At 40.1% G+C, this 27,690-nt stretch overlaps 1 protein-coding gene across 12 annotated transcripts in view; it reads right to left on the minus strand.

Moving 5' to 3' along the window:
- LOC109872500 (neural cell adhesion molecule 1) overlaps positions 1-24,332 on the minus strand; it is a 307,284-nt gene extending 282,952 nt beyond the window's left edge. For 3 of the 12 annotated variants that reach the window (XM_031807515.1, XM_031807517.1, XM_031807516.1), the window contains exon 1: positions 24,056-24,329. In XM_031807515.1, coding sequence (XP_031663375.1) covers positions 24,056-24,107 — 52 coding nt within the window. In that variant the 5' untranslated portion in view covers positions 24,108-24,329. Of the gene's footprint in view, positions 1-24,055 lie in introns of all 12 variants that reach the window. The other 9 variants (XM_031807519.1, XM_031807518.1, XM_031807513.1 and 6 more) reach the window with 8 other exon arrangements.
- Positions 24,333-27,690: the final 3,358 nt, after the last annotated feature.

Genomic DNA, 27,690 nt, shown 5'->3' on the forward strand with positions numbered 1-27,690 from the left:
TAAACTCCTGGAAAATGTTGTGTTTGACCAGATACAATGCTATTCTACAGTAAACAAATTGACAACAGAATTTCAGCATGCTTAAAGGGAAGGACACTCAACAAGCACAGCACTTACACAAATGACTGATGAGAGAAATTGATGATAAAAGGATTGTGGGGGCTGTCTTGTTAGACTTCAGTGCAGCTTTTGACATTATTGATCATAGTCTGGTGCTGGAAAAACTTGTGTTATTACTTTACACCCCCTGCTATAATGTGGATAAAGACCTACTTGTCTAACAGAACACAGAGTGTGTTCTTTATTGGAGGCATATCAAATATAATCCAGTTAGAATCAGGAATTCCCCAGGGTAACTGTTTAGGCCCATTGCATTTTAACATCTTTAATAATGACATTCCGCTGACTTTAAGTAAAGCCAGAGATTCTATGTATGCGGATGACTCAACGCTATACATGTCAGCTACTACAGCGACTGAAATTACTGCAACACTCAACAAAGAGCTGCAGTTAGTTTCAGAGTGGGTGGCATGGAATAAGTTAGCCATAAATATTTCTAAAACTAAAAGTATTGTATTTCGAAACAAAACATTCACTAAACCTCAACTAAATATTGTAATAAATAATGTGGAAATTGAGCAAGTTGAGATTGTAAAATGTCATGGTCAAAACATATTGATACAGGAGTAGCTAAGATGGGGAGAAGTCTGTCTATAATAAAGCGATGCTCTGCCTTCTTAATAACACTATCAACAAGGCAGGTCCTACAGGCTCTACACCTTGACTACTGTTCAGTCATGTGGTCAAGTGCTACAAAAAAGGACTTACGAAAATTGTAATTGGGTCAGAACATGGGTAGCATGGCTGGCCCTTGGATGTAATCTAGAGGCGAAAGAAAAGCACACCTATTTAGACTTTGATCTGAAGCCATTCTTGTGATTATTGTGATTTTACTATTGTACATGTTTATAGGCTTATGTATCCAGATTCGATCTATGATTGTACGCTATCCATTTATGGTTTTTGTATGCTATTTTAATACATGAGAATTAACCAATGATATCAGGCAACACCCGGACATGATTACAGACACCTGTGTGTGTCTTTTGACACTATATAAATGAGTCACCCCGTAGTGTTTGTCATTATACCCTGATGAAGACAGCTTGTCTGTCGAAACGTTGGACATAACATTTTTGCCTCTGAGCTCCTAGAGTCTGCGGCTCTCCTTTATTAAGTGGCTCTTGCACGTACACAGAGAGCTAATATTAATAATATGCATGTCAATCTCTTCTGGCTGAAAGTGGAGGAGAGATTGACTTCATCACTACTTGTATTTATGAGAGGTATTGACATGTTGAATGCACCGATAGGTCTGTCTAAACTACTGGCAAACAGCTCGGACACCCATGCATACCCCACAAGACATGCCACCAGAGGTCTCTTCACAGTCACTAAGTCCAGAACAGAATATGGGAGGCACACAGTACTACATAGAGCCATGACTACATGGAACTCTATTCCACATCAAGTAACTGACACAAGTAGTAAAATGAGATTTTTTTTTTAAACAGATTTTTAAAAACACCTTATGGAACAGCGGGGACTGTGAAGCAACTCACTGCTTTGGCAGCAGCTAATGGGGAGCCATAATAAATACAAATGGAAGGTTGGAGATCAGCCGAAAATGTATAAGAGCTGAAGAATCTAGATGACTTTTTTCCCGAAGGGGTTTCACCATAGCAGTTTTTAGTGCAATGGGGAAAGTGCCATAAGCATATTAATCAAGTTCGGTGTTATCTCTAGTGCGACTGAGTGTAAAAAGATAATCAATTATACGATTAAACTCTGTAAGATATAAGCCCATGATGTCTATACGATACCTTCATGATTCCGGCACCTAGATAGATGATGCACATACTGTTGCTACATAATATATCTCTTACAGTACATGTTTAGGAACATTAATATATTGGGGGGAAATAGTGTCGCTTTCCTGGAGCTAAACGTACTATTTCATAAAATACAACATTATCAGTCCACTTAGTGTACTTATTCTGTGTGCAGATGCAGAACCTTGCTGCAATGGCTAACTGAACAGCAAAGCACCACTTACACAGCAGACACTGTAGATGAAACGAGACAGCTGTCAGTCACCTGAGCAGCTCTACTGTGGTGTAATCCGACGATAATGAATCATTCAATTCCAGCCAAGTGAGTTTGGTGGTTTAGATTCGATGCCTGAGCGTCCCGTCTGAACTGTTTTTTTGCTATTCATTTACTTGACCCCTCTGTAAGCATATTTGAAGTAAGGGCTGTGAGATCTCGTTTCTTCATTTGGAAAATATATATATATATACACACACTACAGTCCCTATGTTTGTCTTCAATGACCAGCTTTGTTCATTATACCATTTATTTTATTCAAATGCATAAATGTGGTCAAGACAATATAGGGAACATGAATGAGTAGGCATCTTTATAGGCCTGAGATTGGTCATGGTCCAGGATTATATAAATCGATGTGTGGTTATACTGAGAAAAAGCCTTAACAACCCATTGAGTGAGGCATATTACAGATGATATGCGCAAACACAGCAACGGACAACAATCAATTCAGCTGCACGCTCGCTCAACGACCCAGCAGCCCCTCCCTGATGACACTCTCCATTGTGCCCTCACTCTTTCTCCACCACTTCCCCCCACCTCACCCCTTTTACCTTTGTTTGCCTCTCTCTTCCCCCAGCAGGGTTTTTCTTTAAGTGAATTTCTTTATTGTTTTTAGTGCATAACCCTAATAAATCACGGGCTTCCCTATTATTGTGAAGCCGAGTAGCTTGACCATGAACAACATAATGAGAAGCCCTACTTCAGAGTCTTTAGATTGGGGTCAAATGGGGGAAAGTCTCACGCTGTTTCAAAGTAATCCTCATATTATATGATTAAATATAATTGGTTGAGTAGCAACACAGTTTTTTTATCTTTCCAAATTTGTAATCTTTTTCTGCAACATTCGGGTGCAAAGAAACACCTTGTCAAAAAAAATGGTCACAAAAAATTACTCCTCCCAGACTTTGGTTGAAATGTGGTGTGGCTCCGGGAACAATTCTTTGGGACTGGAGGGACATTACAAATCTCTCTCAGGAAATATAACATCAGTCTACTAACCACCTACTACCCCGAACACAACACCACCATTCATCTCAGCCAAACAGAGATGATTAAGTCGTCCAAACTGGATTTACGTATGGACAGCAGGAGCGCCTCTGCCACCCAACACCACCACTGTAAATCTAATGTTTGGTCTCTGCTAACATGATCTTGGCCTGCACAGTTTTTTTTATGTGTGCTGTTTTGTCTCACTTCTTTTCTTTGCTGCAAAAAATGTTTACCTTAAAAAACATAGGACATTGACACAGCGATGCATAGATTGAACATCACAGCAATGCCACACTGACAGCAAATGTGTCTAATTGTCTGTTATAATCTCCACCCGGCACAGCAGGAAGAGGACTGGCCACCCCTCATAGCCTGGTTCCTCTCTAGGTTTCTTCCTAGGTTCTGGCCTTTCTAGGGAGTTTTTCCTAGCCACAGTGCTTCACAGTGCACCTGCATTGCTTCCTGTTTGGGATTTAGGCTGGGTTTCTGTACAGCACTTTGAGATATCAGCTGATGTAAGAAGGGCTTCATAAATAAATGTTATTTGAGTTAGATGATGCTTTTGAATTTAAGGGGCATAAACAGTATGGGGACGACTAGGAATAAATTCAGTATTCTTGCCGAGCCTTCCAATAATGTTCCACGTGACGACAAAATAAGTAAAAGGGTGGCTCTGGAAGCATTATCTCTTCCATCTTAAATTAATTTAGCTGCTTTCACATTTTGGCTTGGAAATATCCAGGCGATCCAAATCGTTGCCTGCAGACACAAACTCAATATTCATTTCATTATGCTTCAACAAACCATATTTCTGTCATAAAATGGAAGACCCCATTATTATTTCTCTGTTCTAGTTGCCTCAATGATTACTTTTGGGTTCGCTGTTTGTCTGTTTTTCAACTCCTCTGCTCATCTTGTGCTCTGAAAGAGAACCTAGCAAGACTCCCCCCCCCAAAATGCCAGTTGAAAACAGAGAAGAATTGGGTGACATTTAATGTTATTAAACTAGGCAAATCAGTTAAGAACAAATTCTAATTTAGAATGACAGCCTACCCCGGCCAAACCCTAATGACGCTGGGCCAAATGTGCACCGCCCTGCGGGACTACCAATCACATCCGGTTGTGCTACAGCCTGGAATTGAACCAGGGTCTGTAGTGACACCTCTAGCACTGAGATGCAGTGCCTTAGACCGCTGCGCCACTCGGCAGTCCCTATGTGCAGAAAATAATTGTCTATTAAGAACAAGCAGACCCAGTCTGGATAGCAGACTGTCTTAAAAAAAGGTCAAAAACAACATTGGAAAACTACTGGGAAATGTAAACACTTGTTGATAGTAGTAAGCAGTACCAATGAAGCTAGTCTGCAACCAACAGGGCCCTGAACAGCTTCTACCCCCAAACCATAAGACTGCTAAATAGTTAGTTAAACCAAATAGCTACCTTGATTGGGAGTCCCCTATCTGCATTGACCCTTTTTGACTCATCACATACTCTGCTGCTACTGTTGATAATCTATCCTGCTGCCTAGTCACTGCTGCCTATACACTTTATGTAAATACAGTGCCTTTAGAAAGTATCCACACCCCTTGACTTTCTCCACATTTTGTTGTTACAAATTGTGATTAAATGCTATTTTTTAAGATTCATGAAAAATAAAACATGAATATGCAGTTGAAGTCAGAAGTTTACATACACTTAGGTTGGAGTCATTAAAACTAGTTTTCAACACTCTACAAATGTCTTGTTAACAAACTATAGTTTTGGCAAGTCGGTTAGGATATCTACTTTGTGCATGACACAAGTAATCTTTCCAACAATTGTTTACAGACAGATTATTTCACTTATAATTCACTGTATCACAATTCCAGTGGGTCAGAAGTTTGCTGTGCATTTAAACAGCTTAGAAAATTCCAGAAAATGATGTCATGGCTTTAGAAGCATCTGATAGGCTAAATGACATCATCTGAATCAATTGAAGGTGTACCTGTGAATGTATTTCAAGGCCTACCTTCAAACTCAGTGCCTCTTTCCTTGACATCATCGGAAAATCAAAAGAAATCAGCCAAGGCCTCAGAAAATTTTGTAGAACTCCACAAGTCTGGTTCATCCTTGGGAGCAATTTCCAAACGCCTGAAAGTACCACGTTCAACTGTACAAACAATAGCACGCAAGTATAAACACCATTGAACCACGCAGCTGTCATACCGCTTAGGAAGGAGACACATTCTGTCTCCTAGAGATGAACATACTTTGGTGTGAAAAGTGCAAATCAATCCCAGAACAACAGCAAAGGACCTTGTGAAGATGCTGGAGGAAACAGGTACAAAAGTATCTATATCCACAGTAAAACGAGTCCTATATCGACATGGGGACAAAGATCGTACTTTTTGGAGAAATGTCCTCTGGTCTAATGGAACAAAAATAGAACTGTTTGGCCATAATGACCATCATTATGTTTGGAAGAAAAAGGGGGAGGCTGCAAGCCGAAGAACACCATCCCAACCGTGAAGCACGGGGGTGGTAGCATCATGTTGTGGGGGTGCTTTGCTGCAGGAGGGACTGGTGCACTTCACAAACTAGATGGCATCATGAGGAGGCAAAATTATGTGTATATATTGAAGCAACATCTCAAGACATCAGTCAGGAAGTTAAAGCTTGGTCGCAAATGGGTCTTCCAAATGGACAATGACCCCAAGCATACTTCCACAGTTGTGGAAAACAAAGTCAGGGTATTGGAGTGGCCATCACAAAGCCCTGACCTCAAACCTATAGAAAATGTGTGGGTAGAACTGAAAAAGCGTGTCAGGAGGAATGGGCCAAAATTCACCCAACTTATTGTGGGAAGCTTGTGGAAGGCTACCCGGAATGTTTGGCCCAAGTTAAACCATTTAAAGGCAATGCTACCAAATACTAATTGAGTGTATGTAAACGTCTGACCCACTGGGAATGTGAAGAAAGCTGAAATAAATCATTCTCTCTACTATTATTCTGACATTTCACATTCTAAAAATAAAGTGGTGATCCTAACTGACCTAAAACAGGGAATTTATACTAGGATTAAATGACAGGAATTGTGAAAAACTGAGTTTAAATCTATTTGGCTCAGGTCTATGTAAACTTCCAACTTCAACGGTATCTTGATTAGATATGTATTCAACCCCCTGAGTCAATACATGTTAGAATCACATTTGGCAGTGATTACAGATGTGAGTCTTTAGGGGTAAGTCAAAGAGCTTTGCACATCTGGATTGTACAACATTTGTCCAATATTCTATTTTAAACTCTTCAAGCTCTAACAAGTTGGTTGCTAATCATTGCTAGTCAGTCATTTTCAAGTCTTGCCATATATTTTCAAGCCGATTTAAGTCAAAACTGTAACCAAGCCACTCAGGAACATTGAATGTCATCTTGGTGAGCAACTCCAGTGTATATTTGTCCTTGTGTTTTAGGTTACTGTCCTGCTGAAAGGTGAATTGGTTTCCCAGTGTCTGTTAGAAAGCAGACTGAACCAGGTTTTCCTCTAGGATTCTGCCTGTTTCTCTCTATTCCGTAAATTTTTATCAAAAAACAAACTCCATAGTCCTTGCTGATGACTAGTATATCCATAACATTATGCAGCCACCACCATGTTTTGAAAATATGAAGAGTGGTACTCAGTGATGTGTTGTGTTGGATTTGCCCCAAACATAATGATTTGTATTCAGGACAAAACTTTAATCGCTTTGCCACAATTTTTTGCAGTATTACTTTAGTGCATTATTGCAAACATCATGTTTTGGAATATTGTTATTCTGTCTTTTAGGTTAGTATTGTGGAGCAACTACAATGTTATTGATCCATCCTCAATGCTTTCCTATCACTGCCATGAAACTAACTAGGACGCCTGTATCTTTGTTGTGACTGGGTGTATTGATACACCATCCAAAGCATAATTAATTTCACCATGCTCAAAGAGATATTCAGTGTCTCCTTTTATAGTTTTACCCATCCACCAATAGGTGCCCTTCTTTGCAAGGCATTGGGAAAACTCCATGGTCTTTGTGGTTGAATCTGTGCTTGACATTCACTACTTGACTGAGGGACATTAGAAATACTTGTATGTGTAGGGTACAGAGATGGGGTATTCATAACCACTATTATTGCACACAGAGTGAATCCATCCAACTTAATATGCGACTTGTTAAGAAATGATTTACTCCTGAACTTATTTAGGCTTGCCATATCAAAGGTGTTGAATATTTATTGACTCAAGCCATTTCAGCTTTACATTCTGTATTAATTTGTAACAATTTCTAAAAACAAAATTACACTTTGGCGTTGTGGGGTACTGTGTGTGGATCAGTGGCACACAATCTCAATCCATTTTGAAGTCAGGATGTAACATAACAAAATGTGGAAAAATTCAAGGGGTGTGAATACTTTCTGAAGGCACTCTATCTACCTCAATTACCTCACACCCCTTCACATTGACTCAGTACTGGAACCCTGTGTTTATAGCCAAGTTATCATTACTCATTGCATATTTATTAATATGTGTTATTACTTTTCTATTATTTCTTTATTTTCTCTCTGCATTGTTGGAAAGTGGCCGTAAATAAGCATTTCATTGCTAGTCTACACCTGTTGTTTACGAAGCATGTGACTAATAAAAGGCCCTTCCCATCAATGCAGAGAAAAATATAAAATAATAACACAAGGAATAAATACACAATGAGTAGCGATAACTTGGCTATATTTACACGGGGTACCAGTACGTAGTCGATGTGCAGGGATACAAGATAATTTAGGTATATTTATACATATAGGTAAGGGTAAAGTGACTAGGCAACAGGATATATAATAAACAGTAGAAGCAGTGTATGTGATGACCAGGGGTTCCCATGATCCCATTTCGATATTTGAACATTTTCACAACCCCAACCATGTGAACGAAAGTATGTAATTAACAGCCAGTGTTAACTTTTTTATTGGAGGCTATGGCAGTCAATTAAAAAACACTGATTCTCTTCTTAACTCACCATCGCATACATTATGTCAGACTCATTTTCAATTGTGAGTATCTTAACTCAGCACCACTAATGAGATAGGTGTGCATGATGCATGTAGCGTCCGAGCTTCTCAAAGTCAGAGGGCGTGGTCGACAGTGCGCACCTCATCTCTGCTGTCACATCCAACCTGGATCGATATTTGGTTTTAATGCAGATGAGAGCACTGAATCCAGCTTCACACAGATATGACCATATTTTCCCCAGTCGGCCCCATCCCGGGTGCGGGAGCGTAATCATCGACTGACACTAATTAGCATAACGCAACGGACATAAATATTCCTAGAAAATATTCCTATTCATGAAAATTACAAGTGAAATATATTGAGACACATCTTAGCCTTTTGTTAATCACCCTGTCATCTCAGACTTTCAAAATATGCTTTACAGCCAAAGCTAGACAAGCATTTGTGTAAGTTTATTGATAGCCTAGCATAGCATTTTGTCCAGCTAGCAGCAGGTAACTTGGTCATGGAAATCAGAAAAGCAATCAAATTAAATAGTTTACCTTTGATGAGCTTCGGATGTTTTCACTCACGAGACTCCCAGTTAGATAGCCAATGTTCCTTTTTTCCAAAAATATTATTTTTGTAGGCAAAATAGCTCCGTTTGTTCTACACGTTTGGCTGAGAAATTGGCCGGAAATTGCAGCCACGAAAACGCCGAAAAATATTCCAAATTAGCTCCATAATATCGACAGAAACAAACGTTGTTTATAATCAATCCTCAAGGTGTTTTTCAAATATCTATTCGATAATATATCCACCGGGACAATTGGTTTTTCAGTAGGACCGATTGGAATAATGGCTACCTCTGTATTTTACGCGAGAATCACTCTGGGAGCCATCAGGTGACCAGTTGCGCAATGTAGCCGCTTACGGCTATTCTTCAACATAAATGCGTAAAACTACGTCACAATGCTGTAGACACCTTGGGGAATACGGAGAAAAAGTAATCTGGTTGATAGCCCATTCACTGCTCAATAGGGACGCATTGGAACGCAGAGCTTTCAAAAGATGAGTCACTTCCGGATTGGATTTTTCTCAGGCTTTCGCCTGCAATATCAGTTCTGTTATACTCACAGACAATATGTTTAAAGTTTTGGAAATTTTAGAGTGTTTTCTATCCTAAGCTGTCAATTATATGCATGTTCTAGCACCTTGTCCTGACAAAATATCCCGTTTACTACGGGAATGTTATTTTTCCAAAAATGAAAATACTGCCCCCTAGTCACAAAAGGTTAATGCAGATGAGAGCACTGAATCCAGCTTCACACAGATATGACCATATTTTTCCCAGTCGGAGCTTGTTTTTATTATTATTTTATTCCAAGTTGTCTTGAACTCACTAAAGTCAGAACAAAGATTCAGATTTTCCAGTTGTTTTGTGTTTTGAACATGGCATTATAATGCTCAGAGGGAGACGGCAGGGTATTCCCTTTGAGTCAGGAACCAAAGTGACCCATGAATGCAATCAGTCACATGACAGCTCGATCAGCTGTTTGATTTCACTTACTGGCATGTCATCTGAGCTAGGATCACAGTCAAAGGGATTGGGAAGTAGGTCCCAAAGTGCTCTTCTAATCGCTGGAGGTAAGCAGTCGTCACTCATGTGGTACACTTACTGATGTTGTTTTCTGTTAGAAACATGCACAGCCAAGGGAAGGGGGCATGGTTCACTTTTGAAAGACACTCTATCCAATAAGAATTCTTTCCTCTGAATCCACTTATTTGGTCACTCATCTGTAGAATGTTTTTGTTTTCCCCCTGCATGCTTGCATTCAGTTTATTCAGTTTCCCAAATATGTCTGCTACGTAGGCTAGGACACATTTTCTTTATGTTACACAGAATGTCAACCAAGGCTGTTGTTTTTATTTTTATTTTACATCCATTGTGAATGACAACAGCTCCTTTCTCAATGTGACAAATCTTTCCAACACTCCCCCTTGATAACCACCAAGCCTCAGTATGAAATAGAACATTTTCATGCTCTGATCCCATATCTCCACATAGTTTTGCAAACAGGCGTGCACGCTGTGGATATGGTTTGATGTAGTTTACAATCGAAGTTACCTGCTGCAGTACATCACCGAATACTGTGCTCAGCTCTTTTGCTGCCAGTTGATCTCAGTGTATCATACAATGTGTCCATATGGCAGAGGGAGACACATTCATAACTAGAGTGCCCGCTGTCCCACCATAGATGGAGCCCAATCTGTGCAAAAGCCCACAATTCGATCCCATGGAATCTGTTTTTCGTCAATATAGTCACGCAGCATACTGAACATCCCCTGTGCCGTTTCATACTTGGGAATCGTGAGACAGAAAAATTTGTCGTCATGACATGTATAGCAAACAAAAGTCAATGAATGGGCATCTAGGCCCTCACAGCTAACGTCCATTTGGAGAGCATCAGCAGGGGAGTTTGAGTCATTCAGTCAGTTTCCTCTTGATTGCTAACAATAGCATAAATTCTTTGTTTAACAGTGTTATGTGACAAAGGTATTGATGTGAGTTTTTGTGCCTCTTCCTCCCCAAACATTATTTCACCATATCAATTGCAGCCGGTATTATCAAAGTCTCTGCAATAGTGGTTTCATAGCATAGCGGGCCTAGCCATTCACCGCAGGAATAATTCAAGTGCAACGGTCAAGTGTGGCCTTTTCCCATGATCTAAGGGTGCTCTTTGGTTGAATTGTATCTTTTAGATTTGGATCATTTTCATTTAGATTTTTAAGGTTAAACAAATGACTATGATTGAGATACAAAGACGATATTATAATCTATATATTTTATTTTTCTTCAGTATTTTAGAAACACCCGTGACCTCATTTTCATATCAGACGACCCCACATGGGGTTTCTATCTCCAGTTAGGGATCCGCTGCTATAGGCCGTCTCATTGTCGTCAGTGATCAGGCCTACTACCGTTGTGAAATCAGCAAACTTTAATGATGGTATTGGAGTCGTGCGCAGCCACGCAGTCATGGGTGAACAGGGAGTACAGGAGGGGACTAAGCACGCAGGTGCCCCAGTGTTAAGGGACAGCGTGGCAGATGTATTGTTGTTCTTGACACAAACCGGTGCGCCTGGCACTTACTACCATACGCTGTTCAAAGGCACTTATTTTGTCTTGCCCATTCACCCTTTGAATGGCACACATACACAATCCATGTCTGAACTGTCTCAAGGCTTAAAAATTATTATTTAACCTGTCTCCTCCCCTTCATCTACACTGATTGAAGTGGATTTAACAAGTGACATCAATAAGGGATCATAACTTTCACCTGGATTCACCTGGTCAGTCTATGTCATGGAAAGAGTAGGTGTTTCTAATGTTTTGTATATTCAGTGTATATGTGTATTGCAACCAGTGGACAGCCAGTGAAAAATATGCTCTTGCAATAGCTGGATAGTGCAGATCCCAGCCTATGGAATAAAAGCTTGAGGGAGTTCCTCCCTTCTAAACTTCTAGGTGGTATTGTGCTCCATAGAGTCAAAAACGAGTTTAATTTAGGAAGACCATGAGTAGGGATTTTAATACTCAATCTATTTTGTGCTGATTAACAACTAAAATAACTATATATGCTGAAACCCGCACACTTTTGATAGACTTAAACAGCTGCAAATTAACGAGACATCAACATGTCACCAACAAAAATAATAGACCTATAGCAAATGCAGCATATGGCATTCATTTAACACATGCAAATAGCACTTTTCGGTAGTGCTCAAAGCCTACCATTCCATTAAAGCAGCATTTATTTTTCAACTAAAAAGTAATGAGCCTAATCAGTCCTCCATGACATCAAAATCATAAAAAACAGTTGGCTAATAAGTCCTTTGTTTTACCAGAGCATAAACCAGAGATTATATATTTCTATATTTCCAAGTTATGTTTATATTCTTGAAGATCACAGAGTATTAATTAAATTAATTGTAATGATTGGAAATCTGACTATGATTATGCTATATCTTTATTGGAGGTCAACCGATTAATCGGAAGGGCCGATTTCAAGTTTTCATAACAATCGGAAATCGGTATTTTTGGGCACCGATTTTGCCAATTTAACTTCTTTTTTATATATACCTTTATTTAACTAGGCAAGTCAGTTAACTTCTATAGGGTAGGGCAACATTCGGAAATTTGGATGAAAAGCATGCCCAAATTAAACGGCCTGCTACTCGGGCCCAGAAGATATGATATGCATATAACTGGTAGATTTGGATAGAAAACTCTCTAAAGTTTCCAAAACCGTTAAAATAGTGTCTGTGAGTATAACAGAACTGATTTAGCAGGCGAAAACCTGAGAATTTTGGAGGGGGTTTTCTAGTTTTCTATTCAATGCCATTGCAGTATCCATTGACTTAGGACTCCATTTGCAGTTCCTATGCCTTCCACCAGATGTCAACAGTCTTTAGAAATCATTTCAGGCTTGTATTCTTATAAATGAGGGAGTAAGACCAGTCTGAACAAGTGGACCATACCGTGTCGCAGAGCTTTTTCAGCCGCATGTGCATTTCTTGTTTACCTTTTATATTGACGACGTTATTGTCCGGTTGAAATATTATAGATCATTTAGGCTAAAAACAACCTGAGGATTGAATATAAACATCGTTTGACATGTTTCTATGACCTTTACGGATACAATTAGGATTTTTTTTGTCTGATTGTTTTGACTGCGTTTGAGCCTGTGGTTCAGCTAACAAACTGAGGTTTTTGGATCTAAAGAGACTTCATCGAACAAAAGGAACATTTATTGAGTAAATGAATGTCTTCTGATTGCCACCATATGAAGATCAAAGGTAAGGGATTAATTTTAGGAACGGAACGGTGGGTTAACTGCCTTGTTCTGGGGCAGAACGACAGATTTTCACCTTGTCAGCTCGGGGGAACCAAAATTGCAACCTTAGAGTTAACTAGTCCAACGCTATAACCACCTACCTCTCGTTGCACTCCACAAGGAGACTGCCTATTACTCAAATTCAGTAAGCCACGTTGAGTTGCTAGCTAGCATTAAACTTATCTTATAAAAAAAATCTATCAATCATAATCACTAGTTATAACTACACATGGTTGATGATATTACTAGTTTATCTAGCGTGTCCTGCGTTGCATATAATCGATGCAACGCTGTGGGATGATTTAACAAAAGCACAATCGTTGGACTGTCGTTGCTCCAACGTGTACCTAACCATAAACACCAATGCCTTTATTAAAAGAGAAGAATATATTTTTAAACCTGCATATTCAGGTGAAATTGTGTCACTTCTTCTCTTGCACGCAGAGTCAGGGTATATGCAACAGTTTGAGCAGCCTGGCTCATTGTGAACTAATTTGCCAGAATTTTACGTAATTATGACATAACATTGAAGGTTGTGCAATGTAACAAGAATATTTAGACTTAGGGATGCCACCCGTTAGATAAAATACCGAACGGTTCCGTATTTCACTGAAAGAATAAACGTTTTGTTTTTTAAATGATAGTTTCCGGATTCTACCATATTAATGACCAAAGGCTCGTATTTCTGTGTGTTATGTTTTAATTAAGTCTATGATTTGATAGAGCAGTCTGACTGAGCGATGGTAGGCAGCAGCAGGCTCGTAAGCATTCATTCAAACAGCACTTTTGTGCGTTTTGCCAGCAGCTTTTCGCAAGCACAGCGCTGTTTATGACTTCTAGCCTATCAGCCTAATGGCTGGTGCAACCGATGTGAAATGGCTAGCTAGTTAGCAGGGTGCGCGCTAATAGCGTTTCAAACGTCACTCACTCTGAGACTTGGAGTGGTTGTTCCCCTTGCTCTGCATGGGTAACGCTGCTTCGAGGGTGGCTGTTGTCGATGTGTTTGTGGGCGATCCCAGGTAGGGGCGAGGAAAGGGACGGAAGCTATACTGTTACACTGGCAATACTAAAGTGCCTATAAGAACATCCAATAGTCAAAGGCATATGAAATACAAATGGTATAGAGAGAAATAGTCCTATAAATACTATATTAACTACAAACTAAAAACCTCTTACCTTGGAATATTGAAGTTTCATGTTAAAAGGAACCACCAACTTTCATATGTTCTCATGTTCTGAGCAAGAAACTCAAACGTTAGCTTTTTTACATGGCACATATTGCACTTTTACTTCTCTAACACTTTGTTTTTGCATTATTTAAACCAAATTGAACATGTTTCATTATTTATTTGAGGCTAAATAGATTTTTATTGATGTATTATATTAAGTTAAAATAAGTGTTCATTCGGTATTGTTGTAATTGTCATTATTACAAATGAATAAATAATAATCGGTATCGGCTTTTTTTGGTCCTCCAATAATTGGTATCGGTGTTGAAAAATCATAATCGGTCGACCTCTAATCTGTATGTGAAGGACATCAATTTATGGCCACTTATGTCAACTAAAACATTGATTTATCATGCAATAGATGTCGTTCAATTGGTAATATTCATTTTTGTCTTCTTATAAGGAAGAGGAAAGTAATCTAAAAGTAGGTCATCAGATTACGTTAATGAGTTTGGGTAATCCAAAAGTTACTTTTACTGATTACAATTTTGGACAGGTTAACTAATAACTAACGATTTACATTTAGAAAGTAACAGACCCAACCCTGTCTATCATGAATCACATAGCAAACAGTTATTTTCTGATGACCTAAGAATAGTCTTACATCAACATTGAGACACCTACATTGCCTGTGCCTAGGGTGTGGAGACAGCAGCACCAATTTACTAAGGTAATCATTTCAGACTAGCACATGTCTTGCCATATTCTTCTCTCCCAGAGGAGGCCATGTTTTCTTTGCTTCACACAAAAGATGCTGCAGCAACATCTATAGCACCTGCAAAACCAACCTAGCCAATCAGCAGGCGTGCATCTAACCCACAGGATGAGCTTCGAGCAATTGCTAGGCATTACATCAGAGTGATGAGTCAATCCCTGGGCTTGGGGGACAATACAGCACATGCCCCAGTCCTTTATATCTGTCCCTTCCAACAGCCATACCAAAAATGAATGTGTGTGTTGTGTGTCTATCTGTGTGGACATGTTGAACTATATTTGTGGAGACCAGAAGTCCCCACAAGAATAGTAAAACAAAAATTCGACCAACTGGGGATATTTTGCCAGTCCCAACAAGGAAAAATGCTATTTCTAGGGGGCTGAGGTTTATGGTAAGAATTTGTGTTAAGATAAGAGGTGTAAAGGTTAGGGTTAGATTTTGAGGTTAGGGTTAGATTTTGGGGTTAGGGGTTAAGGTTAGGGTTAAGTTTAGTGGTTAGGGAAAATAAAATTTTGAATGGGAGTCAATTGTGTCCTCACAAGGTTAGTAAAAACAAGACCATGGGTGTGTGTGTATATGTCTAGGGGATGTCGTTAGCATGTTTTAGTAGTCGTGTGTGCGTGTGCGTGCGTGAGGGGTGCCATACAGGGTCGCCTCTCAACTTTCGAAGGCCTTTCCACTTCAATGAAGAAAAAAATCCATTCAGAGACCAGGGTGGGCGAGGGGAGAGGGAGGTTGCTTTTCAGAAAACCAAAACCCCTTTCTCTTCTCCCTCCAATACTCTATAGAATGTCTTCAGAGCTTACACAATGCAAATCAGTCTGGGTCCCTATTCATGGATTGATTAATATGCAAAGACGGCCCATCCTTATCAAACAGTCAGCAATAAAAAAAAATACAACGCAAGCTGCCAGTGGAGTCATTTAGGATTTTTCATCCCATTGGTCTTTCAACTGCAATGGGTTCATTCAATAAGTGAAATATGAAACCATTTGGTTTCGATAATAACATCCCAGTTTTTGACAATTGTTCAACATTAACTCACTGATCTTAATATGAGACAGTAAAACCATGGCATTGTCATGACTGTCCTGTGAGGATACAAATAGGTCAGATCAGGTTTGCAAAGAATAACTTCAACCAGACCCACTCTCAACCGCAGAGGGGGGGGGGGAGGAACTGGTGGGGGTTAACAACCCTGTTGTAAATCAAGGAGAGACGATTCAGGTCTCTCTAACACGTTCAAAAGTGAATACAGGAACCATAATTTTAACACAGAACGTGGGGAATGGTCAGAGGTGATCTATAGAACACTAATGTCATTTTGTTTGTTATTTTGTGATGTCATTAAAAATGTTATAAAGGAAATACTGTAACTTGGAAAGTATACCCACTACATGTATGAAGTTTCCATCCGATGTGTTATGCATGTAATATGAAAAATGATGAAAGTGTTTTTGTTAAGAGAGGGATATGATTTTAGGAGCCATAAGAGATCATTGTTTTACATACATTTTGCACAGTGAAAAGTCATGCCAATGAGTGAGGTCAGAGAGCATGTCAGCATGACGGAACCAAACTTTTGAACAAACTGTATCAAATTATGGGTTAAGAATTAGTATATCAGACCAGAAAAGTGTGATGCTGCAGCTACACGCTAAAAGTGGTTTGAACTCTGAATCTCAACACGAGGTAGAGACATTATTCTCACCTCCTGGACAATCACTGGTAAGGCTGATTAGCAGTCCTAAATGTAGTATCTTCGAAAGAGAATTTAAGTAGGACCATCTTACTACTCTGCTCAAACCATCGCATTACGTTACTCACATTATCCCACTGAGAACTATCGACCCGGCTGGCTAGCCTATCTTCAGAGAAGCATCTTCAGGAGCGAATGGAAGGAAAATAAACTCTGTAGTTCTGTTCAGGACTACACGACAAGTCATTGGACAACTACAAAAGGACAACAGTATGAAACTTGTCGAAACCATTTTTGACAATCAGAGCCTTACAAGCCTGCCGCAAAAAGGACCAACTCCCATTACAAGGTGGCCCGGTCCACCGAGAGAGATCCGGCAAACCAAGACATGTCACGTAAATACATTTATGATTTCTTACTCAAACAGGCCGGTGGTTCGTGTGCAAAGTATATGATTACTGTAAGTGAGAGAAGTTTCTAAATGTACCAAAATAGTATGTCTCTGTCCCTCTCTGCCCCCCTCTCCATCTCTTTTGTAACAAGCAGCCATGTTGTGTCATTCTGCTAGGGACCTGTTTTTAACGTATTAAGTGTGTATATTTATCCTGTATTACCATTTAATTAGCTAGTAAATAAATAATTAAACTAATTTGTGTAGTACTGAATCATAAGTAAGGTTCTGGTTTTTGCAGATGCAAAGAGGTTAAAACTGTTCAGAAGGGTGATATGACACGAGGTTCTGATTAATAAATTGACCGTTTTTTTGTTGTTACCCCTTTTTCGTGGTATCCAATTGGTAGTTCCAGTCCGCTTTCAGTCTATTATTGCACTTGCTAAGGTCGTACTCAATAATTAAATATACTTTTGACTGGATTGGTTCAAAGGGGCTCTCTTAAGTTTATGTTCCATGAAGAACAGTCATCATTGGGATGAAATCAATTCTTCCAAAGGAGGCTTATCAATGAACCACAGAAAATCACACTTTGGCTCACTAAATTTAATTGCCGCCCATCTCCACATTCACACAGTCTTTTGAACAATCCTAGACACACAGGGGTTCTCCAACATCTTAGTGAACAAAATCAGCATTGACCGTAGAATCTGCTGCGAGAATCTAACTCGACTCACAGCGAGGGAGAGCTGTGACACACTGGTCTGCAAAGGAGGCCATTGTAAATGCAGATTCGAACAGAAATGTGCTGAGCTTTGATTGGTTATCTTTAAAAAAAATCTATCCTGGGGTGTTGAGACCTCACGTTGCTTGGAAGGATGCGGCGCTCAGAGACTATGTGTGGTTTTCCATGTGGGTGTTGGAGTGAGAAAGACAGAGGAGAACCAATCAGTGAAAAAGCAAATCCCTTTCATTATCGATGTATCATGCAGACAAAATACAAATAGCCTTTCCAATTGAAGTCTGGAGGACTGCAGGTGAGCTGACAGAAGGAATGATGAACTTTAAGAGGTTGTGGTTAACCCCACAAAAAAGAGCAGATTTGTATTACATACAGGATGAATGACCTGTACTTCATACACACAGATGTAGCCAATCATTACAAACAAGAGTAGAATTTAACATTTTAAGTACAATTTACCTCCACTTTGGGTACACACAATGCTGTACATTATTATTATTATGTACATTACAGAGTAGTCTAAAACTTTGTGTGTATATCCCTTTAAACGCTATGCCTCTCACCCAACAGGAACGGGGCAGGGTTTGAAGCTGGATGTTTTATTCATATCTCATTCCAAGCAACAGACCGAAAGCCTTATAATTTTCCCTTGTTAAGCTGCTTTTTACAGTTTCCCCCTCTCAAAAAAGGGAATCATATTTTCATAGTGGCTTTGAACTTGCCACATGAGTTGAAATCCCAGATGTTAACCATCTTGGAAATGTTTATTTTCTGTCCAACTGTTGACTAATCTTAAACTTCACCCTCTTTTTAAGGTAAACTCTACTTCGAAAACAAAAACAACACGCTTTTTGCAAAGTCTTTGCACTCCCCATTTTTTATTTGCTTAATTTTAAAGAACTCCCTGAAGTGTGTTCTCTCCTGGACTTACTTTTTTGACATTGATGGGGACCTGAACCTACCAAAAAGCACCAGAGCCAGGGGCTTCCGAGAGAATGCCACCAATGTGATGGTAATGTGTAGCGGGAGCCATCGTTTGGCTGGCAGTCACGTGCACTTAATGGTAAGGGTCATAACAGGGTCAACACCAGACAACAACACCAGACAACAGCACAGGCACATTTTTTGCACCACTACCGTCTGTCACAAATCACACAGCTCCAATGCAATATTCCAAACGTGACAGGAGCCAACTACAAAACCTCCTTAAAACAGCTTCCGAGAGACAAATGTGATGTAAGAAAAAGAGAAGGGAAGAATGGCTTCTCACTTGACTGAGTCTGGGAATGAAATGTAACCAGCAACAGCTCCCTGTCTGTCTAGTTGGATCCCCTATGTGCTCTCTGACTTCAGACTGATGGCAACAGATGTGATGATACACCTCCATTCCACAGAACTAGTTACTGTTAATACTCCCGCAACCAGGCAAAGCCTTTGTCTTGCTGCCTTTTAGTCCAGCCAGTCGTAAAATATAAGCCACATTTCATGTTCAATTAGGTTCTTTCTCAAACAATATACAGTATATAATTTCTTCCAGCAAAGAATCTAGCGGCATTTTCTTGGATGTTGGCCATTGTTCCTTGTTAGTAGTCACTGGCATCGGAATGTAATTATCAGCGAACTGGAACTGAATACTTTTAATTACATTGTTCCTGCTTTCTAACAGCATATTACTGTTGTTACTTGCTTAGGACTAACACCTCACAGGCTAATCAAATAATGTCATCCTTTTTAAAATTGTATTTAACCTTTATTTACCTAGGCAAGTCAGTTAAGAACAAATTCTTATTTATAACAACGGCCTACCCCGGCCAAAACCAGACAACGCTGGGTAAATTGTGCACCGCCCTATGGGAAACACTGGGTTAACTGCCTGTTCAGGGGCAGAACGACAGATTTGTACCTTGTCAGCTCAGGGGTTTGAACTTGTAACTTTCCGGTTACTAGTCCAACACTCTAACCACTAGGCCACCCTGCCACCCCACTACCCCATTAAACCTGAATATTTCATAAAAATTCATTCATGTTAGCAGTCAATATTAACTAGGGAAATTGTCACTTCTCTTGCGTTTTGTGCAAGCAGAGTCAGGGTATATGCAGCAGTTTGGGCCGCCAGGATCGTTGCTAACTGTGTGAAGACCATTTCTTCCTTACAAAGACCGTAATTAATTTGCCAGAATTGTACATAATTATAACATAACATTGAAGTTTGTGCAATGTAACAGCAATATTTAGACTTATGGATGCCACCCGTTTGGTATTAGATGAAATACCAAACGGTTCCATATTTCACGGAAAGAATAAACGTTTTGTTTTCAAAATGATAGTTTCCGGATTTGACCGTATTAACAACCTAAGGCTCGTATTTCTGTGTGTTTATTATATTATAATAAAGTATATGATTTGATATTTGATAGAGCAGTTTGACTGAGCGGTGGTAGCGGTGAACCACCAGCTTTCATATGTTCTCATGTTCTGAGCAAGGATCAGAAACGTTCGCTTTTTTACATGGCACATATTGCACTTTTACTTTCTTCTCCAACACTGTGTTTTTGCATTATTTCAACCAAATTGAACATGTTTCATTATTTATTTGAGATTAAATAGATTTTTATTTATGTATTATATTAAGTTAAAATGAAAGTGTTCATTCAGTATTGTTGTAATTGTCATTATTACAAATATATATATACAGTGCCTTGCGAAAGTATTCGGCCCCCTTGCACTTTGCGACCTTTTGCCACATTTCAGGCTTCAAACATAAAGATATAAAACTGTATTTTTTTGTGAAGAATCAACAACAAGTGGGACACAATCATGAAGTGGAACGACATTTATTGGATATTTCAAACTTTTTTAACAAATCAAAAACTGAATTATTCAGCCCCTTTACTTTCAGTGCAGCAAACTCTCCAGAAGTTCAGTGAGGATCTCTGAATGATCCAATGTTGACCTAAATGACTACTGATGATAAATACAATCCACCTGTGTGTAATCAAGTCTCTGTATAAATGCACCTGCACTGTGATAGTCTCAGAGGTCCGTTAAAAGCGCAGAGAGCATCATGAAGAACAAGGAACACACCAGGCAGGTCCGAGATACTGTTGTGAAGAAGTTTAAAGCCGGATTTGGATACAAAAAGATTTCCCAAGCTTTAAACATCCCAAGGAGCACTGTGCAACCGATAATATTGAAATGGAAGGAGTATCAGACCACTGCAAATCTACCAAGACCTGGCCGTCCCTCTAAACTTTCAGCTCATACAAGGACAAGACTGATCAGAGATGCAGCCAAGAGGCCCATGATCACTCTGGATGAACTGCAGAGATCTACAGCTGAGGTGGGAGACTCTGTCCATAGGACAACAATCAGTCGTATATTGCACAAATCTGGCCTTTATGGAAGAGTGGCAAGAAGAAAGCCATTTCTTAAAGATATCCATAAAAAGTGTTGTTTAAAGTTTGCCACAAGCCACCTGGGAGACACACCAAACATGTGGAAGAAGGTGCTCTGGTCAGATGAAACCAAAATGGAACTTTTTGGCAACAATGCAAAACGTTATGTTTGGCGTAAAAGCAACACAGCTCATCACCCTGAACACACCATCCCCACTGTCAAACATGGTGGTGGCAGCATCATGGTTTGGGCCTGCTTTTCTTCAGCAGGGACAGGGAAGATGGTTAAAATTGATGGGAAGATGGATGGAGCCAAATACAGGACCATTCTGGAAGAAAACCTGATGGAGTCTGCAAAAGACCTGAGACTGGGACGGAGATTTGTCTTCCAACAAGACAATGATCCAAAACATAAAGCAAAATCTACAATGGAATGGTTCAAAAATAAACATATCCAGGTGTTAGAATGGCCAAGTCAAAGTCAAGACCTGAATCCAATCGAGAATCTGTGGAAAGAACTGAAAACTGCTGTTCACAAATGCTCTCCATCCAACCTCACTGAGCTCGAGCTGTTTTGCAAGGAGGAATGGGAAAAAATGTCAGTCTCTCGATGTGCAAAACTGATAGACATACCCCAAGCGACTTACAGCTGTAATCGCAGCAAAAGGTGGCGCTACAAAGTATTAACTTAAGGGGGCTGAATAATTTTGCACGCCCAATTTTTCAGTTTTTGATTTGTTCCACTTCATGATTGTGTCCCACTTGTTGTTGATTCTTCACAAAAAAATACAGTTTTATATCTTTATGTTTGAAGCCTGAAATGTGGCAAAAAGTCCAGCCTCTCCCATCTCCTCATTGGTTTTTAGGAGCATATACCCATGTGAGTAATTGAAAGAACTTAGGTCCACACTCCGGTCAGTTGTAGTAATGCTGTAAAGTTGGTTGCCAACTGCCATATAAAGGCCAAATAAGAAAAAGAAGCCTGAAGGAAGGAGGAGAGATGAGGAGAAACAAATTTGGTTTATCTGTGGATTAATTGTCCAAGTAGAAGACCTTGTGCATTTCAGGTAAAATAACAACCCAAATATATACCAGGACAAATTAGCTAAATTGCCATAAATGTTTAAGGCTTTTTGACCTGTCCCCAAATGAATAGAATTGGTACAGAGTTTGTTTTGACATTTCAACCTGTGTGTCCTGATCGCTTCTGATGTGGGTAAACAAAATCAACTAGGGCAGCAGACACACTTGTGGTTTGGTCAGCATGTTACTGTACATGCAGTATGCTTTGTAGACTTCACCAAACAGAGGTTGCTATCCGGTTTTGTGATAAAACAAAGGTGTGATTGAATTTATTCTGACACTGTATTCTTATTGTCTCAGTCTTTATGCCTATATATTACAGTCACAAAGCATAGGAATTTAACAGGTTATAGCGCAAACAACGCAAATATCACAACACAGGTACATTTATTTTTGGGGGGTGGGCTTCCCCAGTGATTTTACCCACACCCTGCTACTGATAATAGTAGCATATATTCTCCATAGACAGAAAGAAAAACACTGTACAAGCCATGGGTTTCTGTTTTCTCTCCCCAAAAAATCTATGGGCCAATTCGGGGGAGAAAAAGAATCTCAGACGTATATACAAAGTGTCCTATAACCCTGACTGGAAGGGCTTGCTAGGTCCATCAAATGTATGTATAATGTAAAATGTATTGAGGTAGCTAACTATGCTACTATGTGGTTCATGTTACAAGCATGCACGGTCTGTCAGCACGGAGCTCCATTAATCAAATACAATGTAGCCTATCATATTGAGGGCTGCAACTCTAACTGACAATCAGCATTGGGATATTTTCAATCACCTCACATGTACGCATGAATTTATTTAAAAAAAACTCCTTTGAACACTTGTCATTAAAAACAAAATAAGACATTAGGCTTTCACGTTTAACCTAGAATACTATAATCCACTAAGAAATGCCGTAGCTAGCGCGTTCTAATTTATATTTTGCATGTGCATAGGCTGGAGGACCGAAACAAAGCATCCCCATTAGCAACCAACGTTTGAGCACAATATGTGCGAGACCTCAACATCTATATTTAATGCATAAAAAGCTACCCAACTCATTTTATTAGAGTACTGTAAATGGTTATAGGTTTCTCAGAAATGTAATGTGACAGGCATCAAATCTAACACACAATCTAAAATCTCTTGGGGGATTTTGCTGACACAAAGGTGAACCAATGAAATGCTTGTTTCCCCAAGACCAAATGCACCCATCTTCCCCTTGGAGCTTAACCCACTCCTCAGCAACAACAAAGCTCGGGGTTAGGAAAAACAGGTTGTCCCTATCAAACAATGTCTAGTCCAGAGAGCCCAAATCACGAGGAATACAGCTCAATTAAAGGACAAGTGATATTCTCTTATTACGCAGATAGTTACCAGTAGCCTACGGACAGTAGCATACGGACATTAGACTATTCGGGATTTAGTCTATACGGCGATGAAATAAGGCACAAAATATAGTTAATTTCCCTTCATGTTACCACAGCCATTATTGAGAGAACATAGCCTACTATCCCGTTTCTCTCATGTTTCCATTGCCTCTGTGTCCTTCCTATATCCGAGGCAACAGCTCCAATATGATATAACTAACTGTCCATTGAAACCCACATATGAGACGCGGTAAGCACGGATGAGATACGGATGCTGCTATAAAGTGAACAAAACACTGAACTTTCAGAATTTATAGAAAACTTTCCTTATTCAATTAATAAAGGTGGCCATCTCCAATAAAACATTGTAATTATTTATAAAAACATCATCTTACCTGCATAGCCAAAGAAGAGCAATGCCCAGATGAGATCCATTGTTTGAATCATTGCAATATCACAAAGTTATTCTCCTTGAAGAGTAGATAGACAGACTTGGCTGGACGAGTCCTGTGTTCTGAAGAAATATTTGTTTTCCAACTATTGTATTCTGATAGCAATATTATAATTGGTCCTTGCCGCTACCCTGGAACGCACGCGAGTAGAACGAAGAATGAGTGACAAGCATCAGCCGTAGCACACACAACACGAATTAATCCGCCAGGGCAAAGCGTTTGCGCTCACACGCTCGAGGGGGGGAAATGGGATGCAGGCACAAACTAGTGCGCTCAGTTAGTCGTTCTCCACTGCGGCTGCACAGAGACGGCTGATGGTGTGTTAGGAAAATTCTTGTCATGGAGTTTGTGAATATTTCGGATTAGGAATCTCACGAAGCCACTATTGAGCCTTACAAAACAGAAGTGCATTTTGAGAAGATATTTAACCAAAAATATTTTGCCCGGTTATTTTCAACCATGAAAAAAATGTAAGTCTACATCCGCACCTGCAGAGGAGATGTGCAGTTTTGCGCAATTGTGCATTGTCTCCACCTACTGTTTATCACCATGTGACTCGCCAAATTACCAGTTCACCTTTCTCATTATGAAAATTAATGGATGTATTCCTTGTGCAGCTTTCCTTATTGGTTCCCACGTTTTGTATTTAGCACCTAATTTAACCACACTGTGGTACCTACTTAGTCCATAAATGCATGAATCTTAAACCAGTCCGTATTTTTTTTAGGAAGCTCAGTCACCATCTGGTCATGACAACGACACTCGGCGACCTAATTAATAGCCTAAAATGCTTCCCGGAGAAATAGGGCATCCTCTGCACTGCGTCACCAAAGTCCCCTCTAACTAAACTGCATATTTTTATAGTTTCCAATTCCTGTTAGCAGTAAGGGACTACACAGAAATCCCGCAAGTGGCACGCCTCCCTTTATGCCAAGTGCAAAACACATTTAGTGTTATGTTTCAGGACGACTAGAGCAGACAATTCATTAGCAGGTGCAACATGAGGTTGTCCATAGAAAACCGAGAGTTGCATTTCTATGGCAATTTGATTAATAGTCTACTTAGCATTTTACACTATATATATTTAACACCATTTCATGCCTTCAACAGCTATCTGTCATGAGCAGATATTCTCATATTCCATATTCACACAAGTGATATCCATTTGATCAATGGAACTTGCTCCTATGGTTAATATCTGATTGAAAAAGGTGAAAAGGCCTACTTATGCATGAACGTGTAGACCACAGTACACTGTCCAAAACATATAAAATCCACAATCAGATAGAATCTCAGTTTGTCTTACTGCAAGATGCCTATCTACCAGCTGTAATTAAATTCCAAATTTGCAAGAGACAATCCTGAAATATCTGACCTTAAATGCTTATTAATGGAGCACCTGTCCAGTTAATGCAGATCTGTCACACATTTGTACTACTTTATTAAGTAAATCCCAAATGGAAAGAACGAAGCTGATAAAAACCTGCATTAACTGATGCTAAACTCCCGCCATATTACCATATCCATGCTAAACTAAGCTTTCTAATCATTGAAAGATTATCAACTTAATTTTTTTATTTATTTAACCTTTATTTAACTAGGCAAGTCCGTTCAAAACAAATTCTTATTTACAATGACGGCCTACCCGGCCAAACCCTAACCTGGACGACGCTGGGACAATTGTGCGCCGCACTATGGGACTCCCAATCACAACCAGTTGTGATACAGCCTGGAATTGAACCAGGGTCTGTTGTGACGCAACTTAACTAGACTAAGGTGGTGTGTATGAGGAAATTGGGAACTGTTAGACAATACTCATATTTCTATGTGGGTTCTGAGATTCGAAGGCCAGGTGGCTTCATGCTGTGGCTGATGCATCAGAACTTTTCTTGCGGGTGTTGCCCAAAAAGATAGGAACTGATGCCCCCACTGGTCGCCTTGTGGAAGTGCATCAAATTTGGTCCAACTTTACAATGTGTCCAGAATACCAATGTATTTATATGGTAGTTCAAATCGAATCAAATCTAACTTTTTTTTGCCACATGCGCTGAATACAACAAGTGTAGACTTTACCGTGAAATACTTACTTACAAGCCCTTAACCAACAGTGCAGTTCAAGGAGAAGAAAATATTTACCAGGTAGGCTAAAATAAAAGGTAATAATAAAAAGTTACACAATAAGAATAACAATAACAAGGCTACATACAGGGGGCACCGGTACCGAGTCAGAGTGCAGGAGTACAGGCTAGTTGAAGTAATCTGTATATGTAGGTGAGGACGAAGTGACTATACATAGGTAACAAACAAACAGCGAGTAACATGGAGTCAATGTAAATTGTCCAGTGGTGATTTTTATGAATTGTTCAGCAGTCTAATGGCTTGGGGGTAGAAGCTGTTGAGGAGACTTTTGGTCCTCGACATGGCGCTCCGGTACCGCTTGCCGTGCGGTAGCAGAGAAACCAGTCTATAACTTGGGTGACTGGAGTCTCTGACAATTTTATGGGCTTTCCTCTGACAACGCCTATTATATAGGTCCTGGATGGCAGGAAGCTTGGCCCCAGTGATGTACTGGGCTGTCCGCACTACCCTCTGTAGCACCATACGGTCAGATGCCGAGCAGTTGCCATACCAGGCGGTGATGCAACCATGCTTTCGATGGTGCAGCTGTTGAACCTTTTGAGGATCTGGGGGCCCATGCCAAATCTCTCCTGATGGGGAAAAGGTTTTGTCGTGCCCTCTTCACGACTGTCTTGGTATGTTTGGACCATGATAGTTCGTTGATGATGTGGACACCAAGGAACTTGAAACTCTCGACCCGCTCCACTACAGCCCCGTCAATGTTAATCGGGGCCTGTTCGGCCCGCCTTTTCCTGTATTCCACGATCAGCTCCTTTGTCTTGCTCACATTGAAGGGAAAGGTTGTTGTCGTAGCACCACACTGCCAGTTCTCTGACCTCCTCCCTATAGGCCGTCTCATCGTTGTCGGTGATCAGGCCAACCACTATTGTGTCGTCAGAAAACTTAATGATGGTGTTGGAGTCGTGTTTGGCCACGCAGTTGTGAGTGAACAGGGAATACAGGGGGGGACTAAGTTTCACCCCTAAGGGGCCACAGTGTTAAGGATCGGTGTGGCAGACGTGTTGCTGCCTACTCCTACCACCTGGGTGTGGCCCGTCAGGAAGTCCAGGATTCAGTTGCGGAGGAATGTGTTTAGTCCCAGAGATTCGTGGCCACTATGGTGTTGAATGCTGAGCTGTAGTCGATGAACAGCATTCACATAGGTGTTCCTTTTGACCAGGTGAGAAAGGGCGGTGTGGAGTGGGATTGAGATTGCGTCATCTGTGGATCTGTTGGGGCGGTATGCGAATTGCAGTGGGTCTAGGGTGTCTGGTAGGATGCTGTTGATGTGAGCCATGACCAGCCTTTCAAAGCACTTCATGGCTCCCTTCTGCACATGGACTATGGTGGTCTGCTTGAAACAACATATAGGTATTACAGACTCGGTCAGGGAGAGGTTGAAAATTGTCAGTGAAGAAACTTGACAGTTGGTCTGCGGATGCTTTGAGTACATGTCCTGG

The sequence above is a fragment of the Oncorhynchus kisutch genome, linkage group LG28 (assembly GCF_002021735.2).
Source record: "Oncorhynchus kisutch isolate 150728-3 linkage group LG28, Okis_V2, whole genome shotgun sequence".
Classification (NCBI taxonomy): Eukaryota; Metazoa; Chordata; class Actinopteri; order Salmoniformes; family Salmonidae; genus Oncorhynchus; species Oncorhynchus kisutch.